The 23,594-nt window shown below is 40.6% G+C and overlaps 1 protein-coding gene across 1 annotated transcript in view; it reads right to left on the bottom strand.

The window, feature by feature from the left end:
• The window catches only part of HECW2 (HECT, C2 and WW domain containing E3 ubiquitin protein ligase 2), a 176,471-nt gene that overhangs the window by 15,025 nt on the left and 137,852 nt on the right, over positions 1-23,594 (bottom strand). Inside the window, exons 19-28 of the mRNA XM_055812962.1 lie at positions 21,253-21,362; positions 17,197-17,317; positions 14,984-15,097; positions 11,132-11,284; positions 8,939-9,037; positions 7,041-7,170; positions 6,415-6,561; positions 5,619-5,733; positions 4,784-4,869; positions 3,258-3,370 (exon numbers count right to left, since the gene is read on the bottom strand). Of these exons, the coding sequence (XP_055668937.1) occupies positions 3,258-3,370; positions 4,784-4,869; positions 5,619-5,733; positions 6,415-6,561; positions 7,041-7,170; positions 8,939-9,037; positions 11,132-11,284; positions 14,984-15,097; positions 17,197-17,317; positions 21,253-21,362 (1,188 nt within the window). The remainder of the gene's footprint in view (positions 1-3,257; positions 3,371-4,783; positions 4,870-5,618; positions 5,734-6,414; positions 6,562-7,040; positions 7,171-8,938; positions 9,038-11,131; positions 11,285-14,983; positions 15,098-17,196; positions 17,318-21,252; positions 21,363-23,594) is intronic.

Below are 23,594 nucleotides of genomic sequence, written 5' to 3'. Positions count from 1 at the left end.
AAGAGTTCATCTTCCTGGACTCGCATTTGATGACAACATGAAAAACCATCATGGTTCCCAAAGCCCAGACTCCCAACTCCACTTTAAAACCCTAGAGTGGCTTAGGGCTAAAATGCAGCAGTCGGACATAGATACTATTTGCACATGAATCACCACATGCAGCAGATACAAACGTACAGCAATGAACCTGGAACTAATTTCTCAGCACGTAAGTGAACTGAAAGCGTAACAGCCCTCTGCCGATGTACTGTCATCTACAAACAGTCTGAAAGAAGGAAGTAGAAGGATCATCAGGGATAGCCACCGTTAAGCTAAACCTGTAATAATCGATCTTTTCAGGGCCTTTTACATGCTGCTGACTTACCGCTGTAAAGGACAATGATAAAGGCTAGGCAACCTGACATGCACCCCAGAAATGTCACTACTTTCATCCAGCAGAACTGATCACACAGCAGGCAGAAGAGTGGCAACTCGGTAAACTTCTAGTGAATACTTCTGCGGTTATATTCACAGCTGCTCAGACCACAATCACACACCTAAGGAACTGTATTAGTTGCCTTCTGTGTCTCAAAATCAGGAAGAAGAGATGGGGACGGGTATTCTTAGGTGTTTTCAGCAGTGCAGTATTATTTTTTTTTTAGAAACAGGAAGAAATAAAGTCCACTGACAATTGTTGAGTCCTGGCTCTTGCCACCCTCATGCCAAGTATTACAAATTTCACAAGCACTCCCACTAAAAGGGCAATTTGCAAACTGTAAGGCTGCTAGGGGTGAGTGACGGTGCCTTAACACAAACGCTTCGCTTTACCTGCAAATGAGTGAGAGCCACAGAGTCCCAGGGCAGCATTCTCAGCAGCCCTAGCAATGTGTTTACACATGAAGGGCTTGTTTGGAAACCTCCTGAGAGTTTGCTACTTGGGGTCATTGTTAACCATGTCTTAGCTTCAAGCCAGGACTACGTGGTGTTTGCACAGTACATCTTTGAAGCTGGTGAGAGAGAGGCTGCAGCTATGCTGCATGCAGGAAGTAGGTATGTAAAAATGCAAATCCTGCTTTCTGTTTAGGGCTCAGCCCATTTAAGCATAAACGTGGAAGATCATTTATTTTTTATGAGATCAAGGTTCCCTGTGTACGAATGCCAGGAATTGCCAGCTCATGACAACTGTAGATGTTTGCCATACACAGTTGTCTTTATTTTAAGAAAACAAGTGTGGTGTTGGTTTACTTTAATTCTCACATTTGTATATTAAAAACTATCCACAGAGAGAAAAAAAATAATCAAATGTTTCCTAACCAAGGAAATCATACATGACATTTCAAGGGCACGAAACATTCTCCTAAATGTTGGCATTTCCCCTACAGCGGCTGAACACCCTGTGGTAACAAAGATTCTCCATGTTGCACTACAAGATAGAGTCTTATTCTGCAGTTTATTACAACCAGGGCTCTCTGTAACCTTTTCAGGGAAAATTCTGAGCATCCTGTTCTGGCATTTCCTGACGTTTTCCATGCTGCAAGCCGTGCTTGTTAGCACCAGGAATCCCAGTATTAGAGAATACAAGGAAAAACTCCCACAATGTTTAAGTTTCTTACTTAAACTCACAGGAGTATCTTGTATTTTGAAGTCAAAAGGTATTTAAAAAAAAAAAAAAAAAAAAAAAAGCTTTTTCTTTTTAAACAGAATCAAAGCTAGTCCATAGGTCATTCATAATAAAATCATAAAGTAGAATTACCAGGTACAAGGTATGACTAGGCCCCCAAAAGGTAGCAGAGTACTTGATTTGAAATCGCAGTTTCCAGAATTTGCTTATCTCTAATCCCCAGCTGCCTGGCTCTCATTTGTGCTGTACGATGGAAAGTGGCTTTGTCTGAAGGCCACCTGCTGTGCCCTGGCTTTTGCAGTGCCACTTCTGCCCCTCGGATGTCTCGGTGCGGTTCCACAGCAGCCTGCAGGCAGGAGCCAGCCCCGAGACGGCACACTGGAGGAAAGAGCTAAGGGTTGCTGGTCAGAGACCCTCTGTGTGTCTGACAGCCACCTTGTGTCTAAAAGGAGAGCGTGAGCACAAGGTATTCCTGAGGAATCTTTTTATGAGGAGCGGGCTAGGATTAGGGTTGAGTTTCCTCCCCAGATGAGCCCAGCCCAAAGCGTCCCCAGCCGCTGCAAGCAGCCTGCTAAAGCTGAGATCTGACTGAGGAGTTAGCTCACCCACACTCCACACACTAACCTGGGTCTAACCACTGTTAACCCATTCTAGAGGCTATGGAATTAAAGAAGGGTGAAAGGAAATCTTCCAGAAGCAGATCAGACTGATCACAACATAGAAGAGGCTAGAATCTGACATTTTTTGTCAAAGAAGTGTCCATGCTGGAAGACGTCTCTTGCATCACTCATGTTACTTGTCTAGTCCTGGTATTGTTACCATGGGCCTTGGAAAACAACCCTTTTCCCTGTCATTACAAAATGGAAAATTCAGAGAAGGAACTTTTTCTTTTTTTTTAAACTCCTCATTCTACTCCTCCAAACCTGCCATCACCTTTTTTAAATGCTGCCTCTTCTCGTCAAGGGCTTGTACAACTCGGCTCCTGTGTTCTATCTCAGACTCTCATCCTGTTCCTTTACCCTCTTGATGTATTTCAATTGACCCTACTTGTTCTCTTTGAAATCTTCACCCTCTCTTGTCCCTGTGCTGCCTCTTAAGTGAAGTGACACCCTCCTTAAACACACTTCTGCAGCTCCTAACTTACCTCTTCCATATTTGTTAACACTTTTTACACCAGAGGATAAGAATTACATCACTAAACTCTACCGTAAAGGCTGTGTGTCTAATGCAAAAAGTCTGATTCTAGCTTTCACTCAGACACAGTCACAAGTGCCATTTAATTTTAATTCATATTAACTTTTGCTCCTAAGCAAGGAACCACATGTTCAGTAAGTAAATGCTTGTACCTTTAATCAAATGTAACAAAATAAATGTCAGAAGCAGTTATCTTCCTAATATAATTTTCCATGAAAAAAGCATGACAATCTGGACATCAGCTGCAGTTACACTGCCTTGTCCATCTTACAGGAACAAAACCAAGTTCAAAGAAAGAGGGATGCATCAGACACTGGAACAACGGGGAAGGAAATTTTCATCTAAGGTGCAATTTATTTGCACAGTCAGTTAAAACTTGTTTATGTTTCTCAAATGGCTTCTCTGTTATCACGGTAACCGATATTCTAAAGTATCTCTATCGTTAACATACACACAGTTGTACCTTGGAAGAGCAGTGATCTTCCCCCACTTCTCCACGCAGAACCTTCTTGGACCATTGCTCCCCCGCAGAGAGGCAAATCCTTCATAAGGTATGCTGGACGTGCCTGTAACAAACTGCCAGCGCAAACAGAACATCATGGGTATCAGGGACACAGATGGTGCAGATTAGAAATTTATTTATATCAGCATATCCAACGAAGTCCAAATGCTTATGTAAAATTATTTGCAAAATAAAGAGATTTGTGAGGCACAAGTAAGAAATGCTGCTTTAAATGGAGGATAAGGGAAAACTAACCATTTGCTGGTAGGGCTCTAGAAAAGACAACTTAGATGATCAACTCCCTTCAAAGGTTTCTCTTTGAAAGAGTAATTATGCTACATAAATAGTGTAGAGTAAAACACTATTAATTTTAAGTTACTTAAACTTCAGCCTAAGTGACTTTTTCCCTACTGTCATTATTTTGTTTTAAGAGGAGCCGGTAAAAAAGTAATAAAGTATGATAATGGCTCCATGTTACGCTTTTTTGGCTATGTGGATTTCAGTGTCTTCATAAACTGGTATTGAATGCTCTAAAAAAAGGAATAAATTCTGAAGGTTAGGTAGATCATCCACTGACATTTGCTGAAATGCTGTCTGTTGAGCAGATTTAGTTATAACCCGTCATGAACAGATGAAATGCTGTTTTTGACAGATGAGAGGCTACTTAATTTTTAATTACCTGGATATGATAAAACCTTCTAACTAACAGATGCAATAGGAACGTATAAGCAGACATCTCTGGCACTCCATCAAATGAGGTACCACACACTGTTACAAACCTGTTTTAAGTACTTAATCAGATACAAAAAGAAAATCCTTCATCATACTCATATAGGTAACTCAATAATCGGATGCAAACTCTGAGTAGTTAAACAGTGGATTTGTAATAGATCAAGAACATGGTATGGGTTGGGGTTTGTCTGTTTCTTTACAGGTATGATGGATGTAATCTGAATTAAAAAAAACCACCACCTCGATAGTAGACCCACATGTATAAATATAACTCTGCTGAAAGGTTTTTGTCCTTCATCAGCAGGCTGACTGGATTCTGCAGGCTGACTTAGTGAAAATGGCATTGGACTGACTTTCAGGTTTTTATGCATTATTTTGTGATGTGAGGCACTTGATCTTCCACTGAAGCTTTCTTCTTCCTAAACAAGTATTATTCAAATATCTACCTAATGGTATAACCAATTACAATCTTCCTCTTCTATCTTTACTAGTCTTAATATACTTTTAATCAAACAATAGCAAAGGATTACTGACAACAGATACTTTATCTTAAATGTGTTTTTTTAACTTAGAAATCTAAAAAAATAGAGATTAAGCTCCAGTCATTTAAGATTATTACAGTTAGTCTCTGAGGACTGTCAGGTTATTCCCACTACCCAGCATCACTACAATTTTTGTGTGTCATAAACCTGGATGGGACTAGTTTAGCATGTAACTGTAACGATGCACATGACACAAACCAGCAGATTTCTTACCTGTAAAAGTCTTAGTCGTTGTTCATTGTTGAACCTTTCCACAGCAGCCCAGAACCACCGGATCACAATGTGATTGTCATGATAACCTGTTAAAACAAGAAGAGCCTTTATACCTTTGGGTGCTACAAAAGTGCTTGAGAGAAGTTAGTACGTTTTTCCTAGTTTGGCCCTAGTCACACTAATGCTGTATTTCTGATCCAGTTGCAGCAAAAGACACTAGGTGAGTGAAGAATACTCCTAAAATGCTTAAAAATCTTCAAGGCAGAGAATTCATTCAGTACGACAAAAAGGAGTGAAATCTATTCTGCAAGCATTTCTTCCATTCATCAATCACCAACAGGAATGCAAATTCCTGAAATCTCCAGTGCTGTGCTTTTTACATATTTAAAGCTACAAACGGTGTTGCAACCATCTCTCTCGAAGTAGTTCCCAAATCTTCCATTGTTCTCAACCGATCTTAACTGCCAGTCTGCAGTCACTAGGATTACTTCTGGTTTCCTCCCCCTCTGAGAGTGGAAAAGAGGTAGATCCTACTAAGGACAGTTGCCACCTCCACTTGTCCCCAGTGCCCAGCTGGTCCCCTACTGGTGTACCTGCTGGGGAGAAGGCTGCTCCGTTACCCTCTCCAGGCAGGAACAGTAAGGGAAGAGCTGCAGGGGGAGGCCATGAAGTAAACTCAGATGGACAGATTACCTTCTGCTAACGCAAACTCAACCACAGAAATTCAGAAGATACTCATGTATCTCATAGGATGGTGCTTTGGTGTCTTTGAAGCCAGGCAATTCCAGGCCCCCCAGCACAAGAAGGCCAGTGAACAACTCAAAATTAAGGTCACCTCCTCTATATTCTGTGTTATTTCTCCAGTCGCTCAAGTCAATTTCTGCTGTTCCAGCTATAACCAGTTCCAGTTCTCTGGCATCAAACACAGACACGAGCCTCGCATCCACCACCTGCGAAAGGAAATACAATGCACAGTAGCATTTCTTCATTTATTGATTTTTGCCTCCCTGTGAAAGGCTTTAGTGGGGCTAAGGCATTTATCAGGTAACATTTCTCTCATGAATGGAAAGAATAAAAGTGTTTTTTTTCTTTTTAAAGGCAAGTAAATCAACTTCTTTTTCTTACACTGCAGATACTTTCAGTTTCATTAAAGGATCACAGTGATTGGGAAGAGAATTCTACTGGCAAATAATACAGAATTATTTCAGGGCAAATTAAGTTCAATACATTCCATTTAATTGTCCACGTTAAAACAGGTGAGAGAGAAATACCTTGAAACACACTCAGTCCACCGTGTTACACCAAGTACGGCACACGCACAAACCCCCTCAAAGGCCCAACGAAGAAACGGATGGGTGGCCTAGGCAAGCGTTCCGTGCTAACCACACAAATAGGGATCAAGAGTATTTTCCAGTTTACAGAAGATAAACTAAACCATATCATAAGTCAATGACTAACAATTTTCTTTTTGTTTTATTTAACACCCCACCCCACCCCCAAGATCTGTAAGGGCACTTCTGCTTCTGTATGTAGCTGCTTTTTGGGACACTGTATCTGGGAAATGTGTATGAGGAGAAAAGTATTTGCGGAAGATAAAGGAAGAAAGTAGATTTAATTTTGTAGTTTTTTACCTCATAGAAACCACGAACTAGACTTTCTGTCTGTTGTACAACTCCTCTCTCAATTCTCCATTTCACCATTCTTTCTATATATTCTTTCTTGTTCTTTTCAGTTACTGGGATGTTGGCACCTCCGGGCTTCAGTTCCCGTTCTGTGATCTTAGGAAAAAAAAAAAAAAATGACCAAGTGACAAAACAGCATTGTAATGACAAAAGAAAGATTTGTAATAATTCAAATTTTCAAGTTGAAGTAATTCCTTAAAAGCACGAGCCAAAACTGACTTTAGCAGACTGGAATATGTGAAATAAGAGAACATACAACTACATACAACAGAGGTGCTGCAATACCTTTGAATGCTAACTCTACTGCAATTAAATTCACGTAAACTACCTCCAGCAGAGCAACCCAAAATTTTGGTACTTCAGATACTCTCCAGAAAACTCTCCTTAACCAGAAAGACATGCCTGACCAGTTACAAATAATAATTACTCCTTAGATTTCAACATTGTTTTCACCAACCAGAATTTTATAAAAGCAAGTTCAAATCAGCATGGAATGACAATAAATCTTCTGGCCAAATAAATGTTTATCTAGCAGTAGACTACACAAAGGAAATTAAATTAAGAATCTTACACACCTGCCCAAAAACTTCTTCATTTACAGTAAATGTGAGATCTAGGATATCATGTATGTCATTGTCTTTCATCCACTGCAAACTCTGGTGAAACTCTTCATCGAGATATTCCAGGTCACTCAGGTCACAGAGTCTAACATAAACAAGAAGAAAACACCCAAGTACAGATGACAGCAGCAGCGTGCGCTCAGTAACTAAACTCAGATAGGACAGCCCTAAAAAAGAGACTGAGAGTGGGAGCCAAGAGGAAAAAAAAACAACAGAATAAAGACGACACTACTTCAAATCTGTTTATTTGCCCAGTAATAGCAGTTACTGTGTAACACAAAATAATTGTTGGTATATAAACTCCAGATTTATTAATTTGAAGACACATTGCTTATTAAGCTCATGGTGAGTCTGTCCTGTGTTTCGTGTGAAGAATATTTTGGAATTCTGAAAATACATAGATTGAAGAGACAAAAATTTTATATCATAACAGAAACACTAGGTTTTTATAAAAAACAACTACTATTCTTTTTGCTTATGTGACTACACTGCCCCTTGTCTCTTTGCTGTGCAACGAAGCCCTTCCAGACACCCTGCTTATCACAGAAATACTTTTTTACCTTTGCCTGTTCCCCCTTACCCTGTCCTCCTCCTGCAAACCCCACCTGTAAGCCAGCTGCCCCTTGCTGGTTTTAACAGTTGCTACTCAGGCTTTGAAGGTGCCATCTGTTAGTAACATTTAATACTGTGGTGGCAATTCCTGCCATTGGTAACTCCTGTTCTGTGGAACAGGCCAGCGGGGCTGTTCATTAAGGAAGGTGCTTCTCGGCTGCAGCGCTCCCTGCTGCTTCCATTCCTGGTCCCTATAAAGTCAGATGAAAGCCCTGTACTTTCAGTTGGATACTCAAGTGTCGTTCGAGTGACATGCTGCAGTAACAGCCCCTACATCAAAGCTGACAGACTGGGCACCGTGTCCCGCTGGCAGAGCTAGTCTGGATGGCTTACCAGTTCTGAGGAAAGCCGAGGTCCAGGGCTTTTATGGGGAAGCTGCATGAATTAGGCTGTGTACAGAGGTGACCGCCCCTCATTTTTAATGTTACTGTCCAGAGAACCACCACGTCAAACAATTAATATAATTTTGCAGTCACACCATACTCGTATTAAAGTCCATCTGGAATAAGTCCTCATTAAAATGACACTGTTAGCATTGAGGTACTTCTAAAATATCTGTGCAATAGAAACAGATGCACTACCCCACACCACTAAAACTTACGATGTTTTATACAAAAAAAAAACTTTCCAGACTTCCCAAAAACAGCTTTCAGTTGGAGGACAAAAGGTGAAGCACCGTACATTCATTAGGTCTTAAATTTCAGACGTGCTGAAGAAGCACAGCTCTTTGTTTCAGCCAGAACACGAGTAGTAGTTCTGAAAACAAAGTCTGAAGTGTATCAAAGTAAAGCTCCTCAAAATGGAGATTGCCAACACAACAGTCTACCTCGGAGAATGGGTCTTGCACTTGCAGTTACAAAGTGATTCACATCCTATCCTGTGAGTCATTACAAGGCAAATGAATAAGAACCCTATTAATATTGGGAATAAACCCACAACATTTCATTGTACAAGTTCAAACGTAAGATTTTCGTAGAAGAAAGCTGGTAATATGGCTACAATAAAACAGGAGGTTTTCATACTGATCAGAAACATTCTGAGTTATTAGGTAACTGGCTAATAACCATAAACAGAAAAAAATAAACTTTTTTTAAAAGTCCTCAGTTGAAATGAAATGATTGAACTATAAATAATGTCTTGTCTTCTTCAATGATAAAACATCACGATTTACCCATACGCAAAATGGCATTATCCATGGGGATGGAATCAAACAAAAAAGCTGACAGAACAATTCTACTCACATTCGGAGGAGGGCTTTATAAAAGGGTCGTGTAAAAAAGGCATCTAGCAAATACTGATGTATCAGAGCAAGACCAAGAATTCGACCGCTAAACCTGAACCTGGAAGGGAAAGAGTTACAATTGTTATACTGAAACTTTGTGGTTTGTACACTGCTCTGCGTTCAAAACTTACATGTATTTCCAAACAGCATTTTAAAATCAGATAGCTATGTCTAAATTGTGGTATTTTTGTTGGGTTTTTTCTTTTACATTCTCAGCAAGGCAGAGAAAAAAATGCAAGCCTGTAGGGTGTGGAAAATCCCTCAGATACCTAAGTTGCAACTTCTCAAAAATGTCAAATCCATATTAACCCAATCAACCCCTGCCAGACTAACCTCTTTATAAAGGCATATCTTCCATGCTTTTCTTGCAAAAGAAATATTCAAAAGATATTGCAAAGCATATCTTTTCTTTGCACACCCCTCATAGGATTAACTTGTTTGCATGTTACTGGGAGGCCAAAGGTTTTTCCACCCTTTCCCAGCCCGGCAGTCCTTGCTGGCTGCCTTTTCTCCTTACAGTGGCTCCTTGATCCCTCTTCCGACTGGTGACTATGGAGTTTTTCCAGACATTTTCACCAACAGCAGCTGGAAGCTTTGTCATGTATCACCACAGTACTCTCCAGCCCTACATCAATGGGACCTAAATGATCTCCTCCTCTCCTCTCTCCTGTTCTTCCCCTATGAGCTTCACTTTGTCGGGCGTGTAAGGAGGGTTGGGGGGGGAGGGAGGGAGTTTGACAGATTTGAGATCAGATGGCAGCAACTTGGAAATAGTAGGGTCTTTGCAAATATTCTCGTGAGAATAAAGATCCATTGTGAAAAGTTCCATCTCTGAAACTAGATTTAAGTCTAGTATTTTTTTTTCCAAAGAAAGTAGTAGTTCTTAAACTTTCTGTTTATGCATCTTCAGCAATGTTTTTCTTGGAAAGACGAAGACTTTATTATATCTGTCTGTACAGAGGGTTTGCAAGGTGAGGGTGGGTGTGACATGCAGGGCCTTCTTCCATGCATAGCTGCTTGACACAGCTGCATTTTCTGAATTCCCCCTGAGGTTGTACGAGACCAGCCCGTCACTGGCACTGGCACCGGCACTCCCAGAAAGGGAAGGGGGTCATGCCTCCCTCACCCCCGAGGTCTCTGGTCCAGCACTGCAGAAGCCAGGGAGGAATACAAAATGTTGGCAGAAGCTGCACAACACGCAAAGTTTTTTCTCCCCCTTCTTGCCAGACTGTTCTGTTTTTCCAATGCAGCATATGCCGAGTTTTGTTGCAGAACTGGAGTTCAGCAGATAGGTTGCTTCAACTGACTGAAACTGGATGCAACCTACCATTTAATTCTCTATAATTTTTCAAACTAGCAATGAGGTTCCTTTTCTCATATTCATTCTTCATAACTGGCTTCCAATACATATGAACTCAGTAGTATCTGTCCTACACAGGTGAGCAGTTGTCATTCTGCTGTTACAGTAATTTAACTGCCTACTCAACAGAGTTCTCTGTTAATAATCATAGCCCAGCTTTACAGACTTCTGGCAATGCCATGGCTTAAAAATCAACTGAGGGTGATTTAAACTGGCTTGTAATGGTGAAAATGGGCTTATACAAAAATCCTTGACAACTATTTTAGAAGTATGTGTGTATGTAGACACTTTGCTTAAGAGCTATGTAATCAGCAGCCTTCCCCCTGTCCCCAGTTAAGATACCACCATAGATTTCCTTCCAATAGACATGTTGGGTTTTTTCCACCCAGACCTCTGTAATCTTTAGGAAGACTCAGAGAACTTCCATACAGTAACACCTGTTTGAAATCTCCCTTAGTCTCTGCCAATGACTTTTTTTTTTTAAATGCACAAGAGGCTAATACCGCTTTCATGAAATGACTGCTAATGTACAAGAAACACTGAGAGCTGTGTTGTGAGACAATCCCATGGTACACATTCCAAATCATGGTTTTGCTGACCTTGTGAGAAACAAGATCATCTAAAACTGCAAGAGAAAACAAAATCAGGATAAGTCTAAATAAATGCAATTATTTTGCTGCTGGTTAAAAAGATCAGGTTCTGTGTTATATGTCTGAGCAGGTAAGAGCAGCTGTCTGCAAGTAGGCACAACAGAAAACGTATTTCAAAACCAAAAGGAAAAATAATCCTTACCACTCATGGTGATTGTCTACAAAAGCAGACATGGGACTTATTTGTACTGTGTAGGTATCGTTGGCTGAATACTCAAACAAACCATAATATGGATTGAAGAGCTCTCTAGACACCAGGAAAAAAAACTCTCTTGAAGGTCCACTGTAGTCCAACCTTTAAAGAGAAACTTGACATTACTATAAAGCGTTCATTGTGTGCGAAGAAATGCTGTTTTGAATCTACATTCCTTACGCTATATTTTAATTAAAATTTCATAAGATTTTAACCAGAACCCTTATCCTGCAGATTGCTCAGTGCCAAGGTACGTGCAGTCCTCACGGGGCTATTCTGAAATGGAATGGCTTGGAGGACTGGAATGAAGTGCTCTGTGCCGGCTGCTCTCATCAAAAATGTTGGCTCCAGCTGTGACGGCCTCTTTGCCACAGGAACATGACTGACTAACTGGGGGAGGGAGGGAGGAGGAAACATGAAAAGAGCCAACATTAGACCTATCTGCATCTGACTAATTAAAGAGTGAAAATGAACAATAGGCATAGTTTGTCTTTGCAGACTTGCAACAATAGGACAATCTGAAGGATAATATTTCTGTTTTCCCTAGCAATATAATCTGAGATTACTTCAGTGATTTATCTTTCTTGGTCTAAATTTTCTTGTCTGTCTTCCAAACTTGAGTGCATTGAAATGTCTTTTGGAGAATGCATTTCCTTTGGTTTTGTTTTGTGGTTTGGTTTTTTTTTCTTCTATTTCAAGATTCCAGTACTAATGAAGAAGGAATCTAAATAACCCCTTCTTCCTGAATCATAAACAAACTCATTGCTGACAAAGCGCTGAGACTGAATGTTGACATTACGCTGCAGGTCACCAGTGAAATGAGTTAAGTATGAAGTTAATGCTCTGGTAGAGTTGGAAAAGAGAAAACTAGGGATTTTCCTTGGGGAACAGAGATTATCATAACCGTAACAAACAGATCTAAAGATCTGTCTTCTAAGACTGGAGATTTCATACTTGACTTTTAAGAAGGCCTTGCTTTAGTACTGAGACAATGCACAGACAGAAGTATTACAGAGAAGGTCAGCTGTCACATAGGAGTTCTGCTGCAAGTGCTTTGGCTCATGAACTTTTACACAAGACAAACATCGATGAGAGCTGGTTTTGAGGATGAGGTTGTCAGGGAAGTAAAGGCTAGGTACCATTGTCAAGTTGAGGACAGAGCCTCTTTCCTCTGTTGAATGAAACACATTTTCCCTTCAGTCATTTGGAAGCACTTTGCATCTGTTAAGCTTCAGAAGTGAAGTACTGCAACAGATCCTTACCCTGGCAAGAAGGGCAGATTCCATCCTCAGACTGCAGAAAAAAAACTCCAAATGGTTTGATATCATGGACAACTGTTGGACCTTAATCTCGGCACAAATACCAGGATCAAATAAAGGGTCTTCTGGAAGATGTTGTTGCAAACTTCTGGGATGATCAGACTCGCTATGAAATCTTAAGATAGACTAGAAACCGTGTGCTTGACTACCAGCCGTTTCATACGGCTCCTTTTGTACGCCGAGGTACTGTGAGTCATGTTAAATAAATCAGTCATGAGAGTCCTGCACTGCCAGTCAGATTTATCCCACAATTAAAGGCTTGGCACAAGGGTGAGAAAACTTCATGCAAGAGGTATGCAACCACACAACAGCTGCAACTGTGGGGCACTTGGGTATTCAGGAGCAGAGTAATATGTTGTTGGCAACATGACTCATGTCTCCTAGGAAGCACCATTAATACTTCAGATTTACCACCGTTAATGCAAAGCAGCTTCTGCTTATAGTTTATAGAACTTCGGGAAAATAACTTTAAGGAACCATATTCTTTGTATCAACATTTTCTTCATTTATCACCACATGAAGTATGAATGTAAAAGCATTAAACCAGCATCACAATTGCAAGATGGTAGAAACTGAAGGTTCAAGAAAGATGCCAAACATTACGGAGACAGGATAAAAATCTTAGGAACAGTAATAACTGTGTTCGAGTTGCCTCATTTACTGATTTATACACTAAAAAAATCAATAGTTACTGGAAAGTTTTGATTTGTGAGGATTTCATTACCCATTACTTTAGGACTTGCACCTCTTTACCAAGACTAAAAGAAATACAACAGCAAACTCCCACTTAAAAACTTAGAAAAGGAAAAGGACGAGTGAACAGGAAACAATTAACTTTCAGTATATTCCTCCTCCTCCTCACCCTCCTCTCCTCCACCCTGACCTGTCTTTCTACACCTAGCCAAATTAACATTTGATGCGATACACATCCTTACACCATCTCTGATGAAATAATACTGTTTGCATACATCCTTTCTTCATTCAAAACACGGATTTGTAAATAGAGAATTGAAGTCATTTTAATTTGACTTCGCTCTTAATTAAGTCATTCTTTTCCATTAAGAAGAGAGTCTTGTGTAAAGCTGGATATTATGGGAACAGGATGTGTCACCTCTGTTTCCAGGTCATCCTTCATCTTGCTCTACTGAGCGATAAAATGCAAAAGCCTGACGTCTGATGAAAGGAGATGGACTATCTGGATCAATCTCTATCTCATGAACGATTTAAAATTTTCCCTCTCATTTTTAAATCCCAGTCAAGATGGTAGCTGTGAAAATAAAGGCTGGTGGGGCTGTGTGAGGCCTCGTTTCTGCATCCCCACCCTGCTCTTTCAGTACAGTGTAATCTCACCCCGCACCAGCCTCGTCATGCCCGTTCTGAACTCTTCCTCAGACAGCACAGCGGTATTATTTATATGAACAAGTCCACACTTGGCTCTCGGCTGTCAATGTTTTTTATTTTAAGACTTCAGTGAGTCCTTATCAACACTAAGTACTTCAGGGTGAACTTTGAACAAACAACAGGATTTAGGGGTTTTCAAAGACGTATTAATTTTATCTAATCTTGCATGAGATGCTTCTCTTACAACTTAGCAATTTTAATGACTCACACATCACATGGCAATAATGCACACTACAGCGTTCCAAGAGCTGTGTCCTGCAGTTTCCTAAATATCAAGGAGTAACATTTTGGATGTATTTACAAATACATTAATATATCAATAAAAATATTTGTGCCTGAGGCATCAGGCTTTAAGACCTGACAAAGGGGGCACAAATGAAGCGATGAAAGAGAGCAATAGCATCTCGTTCCAGTTTCACTCGCAAAGAAAAACCTAACCATGTCTTGCCTTGCAACACACGTCTCGCGACATGTTAGAGTTTCATGAGACACAGACTGAGCATTCTCCGAAGTGACTCTGAAATGTCAGAAATATTTGTGTTTATTTGACAACTAGCAACAGCCTAGGCGCTTTTATTTGCGGTGCAGGCCCTGGCCTGGAGAAGCAGTGAGCACCTCCTGCAGCGCTGTGGGCTTTCAGCTCCCACTGCCTCAGACAGGAGCTGAGTTAAGGGTTGAGCCTCTAGCCTACGCTGGAAGCACTCTCCCCTCCAACAAACATCAGCTGTCTTTTAACAAGCACCGGAGATACAATGTCAGCACTGACAGTAAAGAAATATGAATAACACAAGCAAGTTGTTTGGGTTTTTTCTTTGCTTTCCCAGCAACATCCTGAAACACACACTAACTATTGTGAAAATTCACATAAATACATGCATTACTTCTGCAAAGGCAGGATGCACTACATTTCACAATGCCTGAAAAATCATCTTGAACAGCTATATGTTCTAGGCTTATATATGTGGCATTTCCTGACTGTAATCCTTCCTCTTTTCACTCCAGACCACAAGAAGTTTGATGAAACAGCAGCTGCGAGACACACTGAGTTCTGAGATCACATTTACTTCCCTGTTCTACTCACCCTTCTTCCCCAACAAACGTGACATAGAGTTTATTTCTCTGCAGGTCTTTTCTTGAGTAGCCCATGATCTGGTTAAAGGCATCTTCTAGCAAGTGATCTCTCCTGATGATTAATCTGAACAGGAAAATAATTTTGAAATAGCAATTTATGAACATGAGCCACAGTTAGAAACATCTATTTATACTGCAAGGTAACAGGGTGACTTCCCAGAGATATGTGTTTCTGCTGGATAATTAGATTCAGATCTGGCAGCTTCTGTCTGTAAATCTATTTCTCTCAAGGATCTACATTTCAATATTTCAATAATATTTGTCTCGTGCCAAGAAGTGTAGCTTTATTTTTTTTGACCCTGGTTCTTCCTTAAACTAAAGGCTTCAAGGGGAAAGGTCCTGAAGGGAATTTTCATTAAGTTTAAAATCCTTTTGTAAGGCTGGGCCTCTAAATCAGTCTTACTGTAAGCAAGAATCTAATCTTTTGTGTAAAAATCAATCTCTTAACAAGGAAAAGGAGAAAACTGTGACAAAGTCACTGAACGGTAACTCCAGAATAACACATTCCTAATGCTATCCCCAGTGTGTGACAGGACAAAAGTCTAGAAGGAATGGCACTTGTTTGTCCAAAACCAGACTGAAGCATCTGTACGCAAAAACATGTTACCTTCTAAAGAAAAATTGTGATAGTGAGGAAGTGTCATAAAGATCTAAAATAAGAGGTGAAAGAATCCTCCTTCCTTAAACATTTTACCCTCTGCCAAAAAGCTGTATTTAATTTCCTTCCCGGAACTTAGCTTGCCTTATATTCACATACGTGCCTTATGCCAGTGCTTGGTCAGTCGGGCAGACCGCAGCGGGCGCTGCTGCTGCCGGCGGAGAGGCAGCGTACCCCACTACGGCCTCCCGCAAAGCCCCCGCTGTGCTGACTGCTAGTGCCGGCATCAGCCTGGGACTGCACCGTGCTGCCCTGCCGAGGGCACGGCAGCTCCGAACCAGGGGCTGGCAAGGCACCTGGGCAACAGGCACCCAGAGGAGCCAGGCAGCATGCAAGTTGTGCTGGCGTCCTGGTCTGAAAAAAAGGAACAGGTCAGCGTACGCCTGGGAAAGGAACCCCGAGAAAAATTCTGTTCAAAAATCAAGCTGCTGTTCTGCTTCAAAATCCCCACTGTGATGGCAACTAGGTCAGGAAAGAAAGGTGCAGGGAACGGTATGGATCTTACAGGTGGCAAATGCCAGCCTCTTCTACCAACTGTTTGCCCAAGCATTCGCGACAAAATTTTCATACATTAATCTTTAAGTGTTTATGATTTCATTACATATAAGCAGATAATGCCCAGCCCTGCTTCCTAAGGCTGTCTAACCAATACCGTTTTAATCCCATTTCAGTTGTGGAAAACTTTTAACAAGCTCACACAAATGAAGTCTGAGCTCTGCACAGATTCCTGAAAAATGTGAGAAGTCACTGGCTAGGGGAAAAAAACAAACAAAACCCTAACCAAAGGCCACAAACAAACCACTCCCCTATTCCAGTAGAAGAAATGGTTTAAAAAAGGGTTCTAGGGCCTCAAGGCTTCTATGAGAGTTCAATAGCTGGCACAAAACTTGGTCATTTACAAAATTATAAAAGTACCTTATGGTGATGATTCTTAACACAGCAGTATGTAATCACATGATTATCAAACAAAGGAAGGAGGGAAGACCTCACTACAAGCACTCTAGCTGCCAGTGCTGAAGTAAAAACATAAGCAGGTTTTTTTTAAGAACCACCTTAGAATTTGATAATTTTTATGAGTCCTCTTTACTAAAGAGGACCGTGCTATCAATACAGGCAATGATGTACAAATGACAAGCCTACCTAGTTTCTTCAATGGAAACAGACATGAGAAAATGTTTATATCACAGCAATTGCTATAATGGAAGAATTCAGGTGCCTCCTGTTCTGCAGGCCTCTTCCCAAAGCACTTTTTGGCAACGTATGGGTAATATTGTTTGTATGAAAATATAGTTGGAGGAAACAGAGAAAAGAAGTGCTCAGAACTTGCTGTACCCTCTGCTATGAATCACATGCTGGAACTAAGTCTTTTATAACAGGCTTTATATTTCCAGGAGCGCAAGGGCATCACATCTGCGTTCCTCCTAATGGGAAGAAGCTTGCAGACGCGCAAGGCAAGGCAAGCTGCCTGAAAAACAAATCCAGTGTCATGAAATTCTCCAACATACTTCAATTTCCCTGGGCCTTGTCCATATCCTTTAGTCTCCAACTTCCTGTAAAAGTTCCTCAGCTTGGCTTCAAAATCTCTTTTGTAAGGAGCTGGAGCTCGGGCATTGGCACGCTGAGTACCTGCAGGAAGCAATAAGCAAAGAAGGAGCTGTAGTGACATGAACTGATTACTGTCCCATCACCTACTGACAAGATTTATTACCAGCAAAAGACATGGCATGTGTTTGGTTTAGTCACCTTTATAAAGAGTTAAAGCTGTGTATCTTCAAATCTGTTTTGCGTTCAAAACTTCCCGTTTGCTCCTCTGCAACAGCATCATCCTTCTAAAGGAAGTTTTAAAAGAGCAGATCCAGGCCAACACAAAAGATGAATTTAAACCCCAGCACAATTAACTGGTGAGACTGAACTTTCGTCTGTGAAGTACACTTTACATCCTACCCTTTACAATAGTTCATACAATAAATGTTCTGCTCTGTTCTCGTTTTAGTATTATCAGGAAAAACAAGAACTCAAAATGAAGCATAAACAGACATCAAGCTGAAGGACGATGACTTTTGGAAATTCCCTAGTAGAATTTTTTTTCCCCTGGGGAAGTACAAGAAAGAAAATTATTGGAAGAACTGGAAGGCTACCAAATTTAAGTTTGTGGAACTTTTCACATGTGACTGCAGGAACATGCATGATGGTCATCTAAGTGCATTTATTTTTGAAAAACTGTTTTTGAGGGTCAATTCCTTAAAAGCAGGGAGAGATGAGATCTGTGTGCAAAAAAACCCAGCATACCCCCACATGTGCAGGTACAAGTCTCATATATACAAATCAGGTGTTTAGTCTGATCTATTCTGAATATTACAACCATCAGAACTTCCACTGCCTCCTTGGATAAATTACTTCAATTGATTTGACTGCAAGACTGGGTGCCAAAGAGGCAGTTAACCCTAGCCCTTTGACGCTCATCTTCTCAGCCCTAGTTTTTACAACACTAAGTTCCTCCCCTGCACGGCTATGCAGACATCCCCCACAAAAAACTCAAGAGGATGTTTTAAGATTTCTCTCTTTCTACAGAACACATAGGTTCCCAACTACTTATCTGCAACTGGTGGCCATCTGACAGGCCCATAATGCCCCGGCCACACAAATGAATGGTTCAGAAGCACGTACACGTAGATGTCTGTCTCTCAGGTGACAGTCAGTGCCTTACGCGAGTTTTCTCTTGGCTCCACGTGTGACACAGAGCCCATGCAGAACCATCTACCGCTACTGTGGGCGAAGGCACCAGAAGGTTAACGTTCTGGGTTACGAAAGAGAGAGCACGTGTATCCGCTCAGCCTGCGGGCAGAGAGCAGGGGAGAGGAGAGCAGCTGGCTCAGCCACAAAGCACACGGCTCTGGCGGCCCAGGCGCCGAGCACGTCCTGCGGCAGTGGCTGCTGAAGGAAGCCGCGGAGCCCATCTCTGCAAGGACCAGAGCGAGAACAAGCGAGAGCAGTGTCAGCGCTGAATGCCATTGAGGGGCCTTTAAAAGACCTGACCAGAAGGACGCTTGCCACTTGTTCTACGCTTAGAGCAATGTGTGGGAGGATTAGAGTTCAGGGAATCCTCACAGCTCCAACCGGAACATGCAGGACCCCTCTGGAAAAACAAATCATGGCTGTTGGTTAATCTGTAGTGGTTATCCTCTTTTACTGAGAACACCAAGGGCTCCCTAATGGTACCCTCAGCTGAACTCTCTAGAAAACTCACAGAGACTTGAAACTGTAAACAGCCTTTTAATTATCAGCCTTTTCCTTCTGCTTTGTTTATTTCGCTTTGGGTCAAAGTAGGTACAAAAATGCAGTCACCAAAAAAACGCAACAAAAGCATACTTCAGCCTCAGCCCCTGAAGGAAGCTTTTGCTGAGAGATACTGCAGAACACGTATCTGGTAACACATTACTTCACGGTTCAGAAATCAGCAGTATATTATTCTGTCAGCACATGACAAGTCCTCATTGCAAATCAGATGCAAATGCCAAGAAATTTCTGGGCAATTATAGCGATTACTTCCGCCTCGGGAACAAAAGATGTTAATGGAAGAGCTAAAACACACCAGTGATGCGATAATCATATTTGATTTTCAAAGAGGTTATATTCTAAAGCAGATATAAAGAGCAGCTTCATGACTATTCATCTTCCCCAAAAGAGAAAGCACAAGCGACTGTGGCTGCTCTGAACAATGGACCCTTAACACGCAACCTCACGCAGCGCAGCGCGGCCAGTTTAGCTGACGGAAGAACACAGAGCCTCCACAGAAACGATGGGCTATTTACAATTCCTCATCAAAAAAGTCATTTGTACACCAACACAAACATGCATACTCGCAGACTGATGGGGAAATTCAATGGCCTCTCTATATTTTTCTATGAAATAGAATACAAATTACAATTTTAAGGAGAACGGGACTAAAAACATCACTGTTCATCCTTTACTGTGTGCTACTTGGGGAACAGATGAAAAGATCACGTTAAAGACTGAATCCATTTTGAAATTACTTTGTTGGAGCAAAGCCCTGCCCAACATGCTTTGGTGCATGTACTAGTAATGAGGAAATTATAACTCTGAAAGCCAAAAGTATTTTTACTCATTTTACTGCCAGGTTTGCAGTTGGAAATGATATACGTACATGCAGATTTCATTCTTCCTTTTTTTTCAACAAAGGGAAACAGTTATATCTAAACCATGTATGTATCAAAAATATCAATACAGATAGACGGTACATTTTAGCTGCTTTGAAGAATACTATAATCTTTGGAAAAGTTTCTTCAGACAGGTCCAGCAGAGGTCCTCTGCCCACCAGCAGGAAAAGCTACCACTCAGGACATGTTTATGAATGGTTTTTATCTGCTTTCTTAAAAAGGCAAAGCTTTTTATGACTGTGGACTTATGACTGGGAAAAGCCTCTAAAAATCACAGTACTTTTTCTGGTAAAATTTTCTTATTGTCTGGAACCACCTAGAGTTCTCTATCTATACTTCTGCTCCGAAATTTGTAGAAAGCCCCTTAAACCACTGCCAATTTACCGCAGTGATTTTATTTTACTTATTATCTCCTTGAGAAAACTAAGAATAGTGACATCTATAAACTTCAAATTGATGTATATAGCCTTCAGAGGTCAAATGGACCTTGTCATATTGAAATAATTTAGTAATGATCCACAATTTAGTTATATTTGTGAAATATCGATTTCATTCCATTCTGACAGATGCATTTTCCAGACAGCTGTAAGACACTCTCCTTTGAACTCATGTTAAGGGACAATAATCTGGCTTTACATGAAATTGCCATTCACTGTCCCACAGCCCCATTAACATTGGCATCTTAACGAACAGTTATTGGATCTCGTATTTTTAATTCTCCAGGCATCAGGATCCTGGCATGAGCAGTCACTTAGTTGTTTCACATCAGTAAAAAACAAGTCTGCATGTTTTACAAGTCAGAACAGAATCGCCACCTCTGAAGTTGTAATACACCAGTCTTTTCTACTGGCAAAACATCTTGTGAGCCCAAGGCAAAGGTTCAAGTTTGACAGTCAAATGCAAACAGGTATTGACTTTGCTCAAAAACAGGACTAAATCTTTGTTGTTGCTGGAGCAGCAGAACTTGGATCTTCAGAAAGGTGGGGAGTCTTTACATGCAGCATAATGTAATCTAAATTACAGGACTAGCTCCACTGCAGTATCTCACAGATACCATCATAACGAAAGTACTGCAGTGACAAGCTCACTGGCCACTGGGAAGGTGCTTCAACTCGGGTGACTTTACCCATCAGAGAGCTGGGAACCACAGAGGGGAACTGGTTGTATTTTCCCAAGAATAGGTTCCTGGCTGTAGGCTGCTGTGAATTTGGAAAGCAAACAAAAAAATTATAGACAAACAATTTTTCTATTGTTTTTGTTCTCTGACTTCTGGGAAAGCAGCAGGAGTGTGGTACTGACTTCACTGATCTGGAACTGGTCCTTACCCAAGCATGAGAAGTGGTTTCATACAGTCCCTGCAGAAGCTGTGCCTGAGCAACTTACCTGGAGAGTTCTGAGGCGAAGACACCGGCGAGCCTCTCGGGGACTGGCAATAACTAGGATGAAGTAAGGCATGTGGCGGCACGTATGACATTATCTCCTCCTCAAACAAGCTGGTAAAAAGGAGGAAATAAGAAATAACATGCTTATTTGAATGAACGGCATTTTTCACTTTCTAGGAATAAATCTCTAGTTACTAACCTGCTTTCTTTGGTAGTCACTTGCCTATTTCCACTACACACACCTAGAGCGCTACAAAATATTTTACTGCCTTTCCCTCAATCAGATCTTGAAAGTACTGGAAAGCAGTAATTACTACTTTTGTGGGACACTGCAATACATAACATGGTATTTGTTTTGAAGGTCCAATACAGTTAATCAGCCTTTAAAAGTCGCTTTTTCCACCCCCACCCCCCACCCCCCCCAGTTAAACTTCAATTCTCGTTTACAAATGGGTCCATAACCTTAGTCACACTTTCCAGGAAAAAGATCTGCAATACTGCACCAAGACCAGGAACAAGACAAACCTTCAAAGCCTCCAAGATTAAGAATCACATCTGAACTTGAGTGAATTGAATAGTAAGCTTGTTGACATAAGTTACTTCTCTATTTTATCTTTAATGCTAACACTGTTGCTGAAACAGGTATCACATCTAGTCTGTTCAGGTTGAGTTATTTCATGCTTCTTCTATTATTGCTACACAACTTTTAAGAGAAAAACAACAAGCATTTTGCAGCTTAATCACTGCATCTGTATACATACAGTCTCTGTGTGTGTGTGTGTGTATATAGATATATATAGATATATATACATATATAAAATTCAGTCTTTTCCCAAAATTAACACAAGCAAATCCAAAAAGAAACAGGATATCCAATATCAGAACGGATCAGATATCAAAGCCTATGTTGGCTGTTACACATGACACAGATAAGAATAAACAGTTGAGATAACATGAAACAGCTACAGAAAGAATCACAAGTTAAGTCTTTTACTATAGAGCTCAACCAATGAAACCAATGTTCAAACAAAATGTGCTTCTTACTAGGTTTGCTCACTGAAAAAATAGCTAGAAATTTTTTTTTTTTTCATGAGTTTATTGGGCTTTTTTTGGAATGGGTATTTTCTGGCAGTTCTTCTTACATTCATGACCATGCATTGTTTTCCTCCCAATTACACTTTGATGCTGAAAACGTGATAAAACATTAACCACTATTTCAATCCTGGACTAAATTAAAAGTTAAAATGACTTGTGCTGTATACCAAACACCACGTTTAGAAGAAGAAACTTAAAAATATTTTCTTCTTAACATCTGAAGCAGTTTTAAGTAGTCCTGCAAGGAGCAGGGAGTGAGATGGGTCCGTTCCAACTGAAGATATTCTGTGATGCTATAATATAATGCCGTTCTTAGAGTATTTTTAAGTATGTGCCACACTGTACCTCCTTCAGTCCCTAAACGTATAGGGGCTGGTTTATTTCCTTTTAGTTAGTTGCAACCTAGTATTTACTGACGCTTGTGAAAAAAAGTACAGTGTTCCCAAGCAATAAAGATATCAGAAATTGTGATCCACCCATATATTTACTAGACCTCAGAGTGCTTTACAGGAAAATTGTACCATTCCCACTCAGCTGAGGAACAGGCATGGAAATGGGTACAGCCTTCCCCAAGGTCATCCAACCAGCCAAGCCAGAGACAGCACCCAGCTGTCCTGAGCGCCAGGAAGACTGTGTCATCGTGATTACAGTGCAGTTCTTGCAGGGTTTCATAGGGAAGGGCCATGATGACACCTTGCTAAAAGATACTGTTAAAAGCAAAAATCCACCGAGACTAAATAATGGTAAGAAAATATCTTTCATCATCTTGGTACGCCATGGATTTTAACTTAGCCCACCCTTGATTTTATACCAGTATTTACCCACACAAAGCTTAATATAACCCTGTCCAGTCTTGAGGTTTAACATCCAACATTTTAAGAAAATAATGAATGCATAGATAACATTTTATCAATAATATATCTTTGGGGCAATGGTACTACTAGATTGTTAATAAAATGGGAAGAAAATCCTCAGGCAACACTTTTCAGTTAAGATTTTTTTTGGGGGGGGAAGGGGGAGTAGATTAAGAGAAATAAAATCTGAAGAATATAACATTATTCTAGGCATATACTGGCTACTGATTTTCTCTTAAAAACTAGTTATACTGATTATTGCTTTTGTACAAAAGAAAGATTTCAATCAAAATCTTGAATTTGCTTTACTTCCACTGTAAGAACTACTTGCAGTCTTTGCCATTAACAGAACAATAGAGGGAACAAAACCCAGTCAAAAGAGCTACAATAGAAT

Source organism: Falco peregrinus, chromosome 8 (assembly GCF_023634155.1).
Source record: "Falco peregrinus isolate bFalPer1 chromosome 8, bFalPer1.pri, whole genome shotgun sequence".
NCBI lineage: Eukaryota > Metazoa > Chordata > Aves > Falconiformes > Falconidae > Falco > Falco peregrinus.
This window is presented reverse-complemented; position numbering and strand designations above follow the sequence as displayed.